Genomic DNA, 3,321 nt, shown 5'->3' on the forward strand with positions numbered 1-3,321 from the left:
GCAGGAATGTGCAGAGATGAAAAGGAGCAGCTGCTGAGACAGCAGGCACGGAGGGGGCCCCCGAGGGGGGGGATCCTGGGGACAACTGGAGCCTGAATGGGTGAGGCAGGAGAGGGCCCCTGAGAAACTGGAGATCTTGGAGATGAGGAAGGGACAGAGGGGTCCACGAGACCGTGGAGATGGCACGGTGAGCCAGGACAGGTGGGAGCAGGAGGACGTGGGTGGTGATGGCACAGAGGGTGCAGGGAGCCGTGTGGGAAGACAGAGTGGGGAGTGGGGCTGATGAAGTGCACAGAGATGGATGGGTGGAGGCTGACGGAGCGGTGAGGGGCAGCGCAGGACAGCACGGTGAGATGGGGGCAGTGCAGGCCTGGGTGAGGCCGTTACTTACACGTGGATCGAGAGCGCCCGTCCTCTGTACAGGCTGAACGCGCTGCCGTACAGGTCACTGGCCACCGAAAGGCTATCCTCTGACCCCCAGCTTGCGCCCACCAGATTAGCTCGAGATGCCCGCACCAGCGGCTCCACCCCCAGGTGCCGTGGCCCGGCCCCGGTTGCCTGTGCTTGCCTTGGGCTGCCCGGGAGGCGGCGGGTGCCACCCCCACTGCCCGCTTCCTGCTCCAGGACCGTCTGCCCGCTGCCCCACCAGCTCACTTGCTCCTCCGAGGTGCCTGTCACGGAGGTTGGGGGTGTGTCCAGCGAGGTGCCCACGAGGGTGTCAGAGCCCCCTAGGGAAAGGAGTGCTGTGAGACTGAGGCCACCGGGGTAGGAAGCCTGCCTGCCTGCTCTCAGGCACCCCAGAGCGCTTACCCGTGGGGGTGCTGAAGGCCCCGTCATCCCGAAGCTCCAGGCGCTGGGTCCCCTGCACATCGCTGATGTCATCCTCAGCAGTCTCCGAGTCTGGAGAAGAAGGGGTCTGTGTGGGCAGGGCCCTCCTCCTTCTGCCTCCAACTTCCCTGCGTCGCCTCCTACCTCCCCCAGGCAGGCCTATCTCACCATGGTGCAGGGCTTCCAGCAGCCTGTCTCCTCTCCTATGTTCCCCACATCCCCTGCCCTGCCTGGGGTATTCAGTGTAACCCCTCCCATGTCAATGCCCTGGCTGCTTTTCTGAGCCTCTGGCTATTCACCATCACCTAGTGGGACCCTCAAAAATGCCCCCCCTCCCGGTGTCAGTGATACTCAAGGTCCTGTGCATCCACCAAAATAACGAGGTCCCAGGTTTCCAGGCCCTAACATCTGGGTTCTAGTACCCCAGGAACAAAGGGGAGTCACCTCAGAGTCGTAATGTCAGGGCACTCGACCAACCGCAGGGCCAGCCTGTCCTCCACCCCAAACCAGCCAGCAGGCATCAGAGTGCAGCTGAGGCAGGGTGAGGAGAGGCCAGGGCTAGGCTGGGAAAAGGGGGAGTGGGGGACTAGGGCAGGAGCCAGTTTCCTACCGTAACTTTGCTTTCTGCAGGAGCGGAAAACTTCGCTTCCATAGGAGCAGCAGGAGAGAGACATGGACAGACTGTTATCAGAGCGTTTGTGGGGTAGGGCGTGGAGGGTAGGCGGGATAGAGGGGTGTGAGGGTACCCAGCGACCAGAAATGCCCTGCAGGGTTGGGTGAGGAGGGGGAGACACCTGGGATGTGCCCAGTGCAGGGAACCCACATTTTTAGGCTAGTGATTTCAATTGCCCCAGTGACTCTGGTACCCTTGGCACTTGCTGGTCCCCCACTGGCCACATATATACATACATACACACACACACACACACACACACACACACACACACACCTGCTTGTGTCCAGCCCCGCCACAGACGAAGGCCTCCCAGTAGGGGTCAGGCCACCCTCTGTTACAAAACTTGCATTGTGCTTTGACCCATTCTTGCAAACCAGCCCCCCACCTGATGTGACAAGCACCTGCCTCCAGATTTCTTTCTTTGCTTGACTAGTCTTCAAAAATGCCCAGCAGTTAGGTTAGGAGCAAAGTGTCCTGGGCATATTTTCAACTTTCCCAGAAGCTAGCAGGTCTGTGCCTCAGTTTCCCTCAGGGTGCCATGACAAGGAGGAGCCATGTACTGGCTGCCAGAGCAAACCATGACAATGATCTCCTCGGTTGGCCCCACAGATGGAAAACAGGGAGCCCAGACCCTTGGTGGGGTGTGCTAATGCGCCTTCTTCCCCAATGCTAGAACCCCCTCAGCTGCAGGACACAGGGGCCTTTTCGGGTGGGTGGGAAGATGAGTGAGGGTGTGTGTTTGTAGGGGGGGGGTCCCACATCTCATGGGCTGTCTTCAGAGCCCGAAAGCTCATGAAGGGACATGCCCCAAGAGGAGGAGTGGGCACAATTAGAGCAGGGACGCCCACTGTCCACGCACCATGGGTGAGTCGGCCAAAGGCCCGGCGGGAATGGCCGGTTTTCTGAAAGAGAAAAAAGCCAGAATGAGTTGGTGAGGGGGAGGCTTGTTCTTAAGATCTCTATGCCTCCCATTGAAACTCCATGGGCTGGGGTGTGTGTGTGTGTGTGTGTGTATGTGTGAGAGAGAGAGAGAGAAGGGGGAGGTGGACAGGGACCCAGAGTGCCCAACTTCCTCTGTAGGGAATGTCTCCAATGTCTCCACTCTGCCTCCCTCCAAGCTACCCAGCCTAGCTCTGGGAGGAGCAGGGGAGGAAAGAGAGAGAACAACAAGGCTGCGGGTCAAATGCAGGGACTGCCTGCAGGACAGACGCTCCGACCTGGGGCTTGAGCAGCAGCCCCAGAGACAGAGGACAGGAAACGAGGAAGTCAGCAGCACTGCCCAGGAGATGGGGGGGGGGGGGGGGGGGGGGGGACTGGTGCGTGAATGACCGGAGATGGAGGGATGAGGACATACATCCCTGCCGGAGGGCAGACACCTTGCATAGATGTCAAGGTGTCAGAGGAGGGACGAGGGGCAGAAGGCAAGGCCCCCAAAGGGATCAGGCCGCAAGAAAGAGGCCCAGGTACGGAAGACGGGACAGGGCTTGGGGAATTTACTGAGCTCAGCGCGGTTCCTGGTGCGTTGATTTCAGGAGCTCCGGAAGATGGAAGGCTCCAGATTGGGGTGCTGGGGCAAGCCGGGCGGGGGGCTGGGGCCGGGGTTGGTCAGAGGCAAGAGAGATGAGGTGGCAAAGAAGCAAGTGGGCGCTCCACGCCGAAGGTTGCGGCGGGGGCGTCCCCCGGTGGTCGAGGGGGTCGGGAAAGAGGGTGTCTGCCCTTCAGCGCCGGGAGGGGCCTGCGCACTCAGGACGCAGGCCCAGGAGACCCCCCGGAATGCACCCGGCCCGCCGCCCTCGGCCGGGCGGGATGGGGCAGGG

The 3,321-nt window shown here is 61.2% G+C and overlaps 1 protein-coding gene across 1 annotated transcript in view; it reads right to left on the reverse strand.

Moving 5' to 3' along the window:
• The window catches only part of SPEG (striated muscle enriched protein kinase), a 68,022-nt gene that overhangs the window by 53,316 nt on the left and 11,385 nt on the right, over positions 1 to 3,321 (reverse strand). The window contains 4 exon segments of the mRNA XM_006168670.3: positions 392 to 728; positions 811 to 900; positions 1,439 to 1,648; positions 2,364 to 2,406. Coding sequence (XP_006168732.2) covers positions 392 to 728; positions 811 to 900; positions 1,439 to 1,648; positions 2,364 to 2,406 — 680 coding nt within the window.

Source organism: Tupaia chinensis, unplaced genomic scaffold (genome assembly GCF_000334495.1).
Source record: "Tupaia chinensis unplaced genomic scaffold, TupChi_1.0 Scaffold145907_1, whole genome shotgun sequence".
NCBI classification, from domain to species: domain Eukaryota; kingdom Metazoa; phylum Chordata; class Mammalia; order Scandentia; family Tupaiidae; genus Tupaia; species Tupaia belangeri.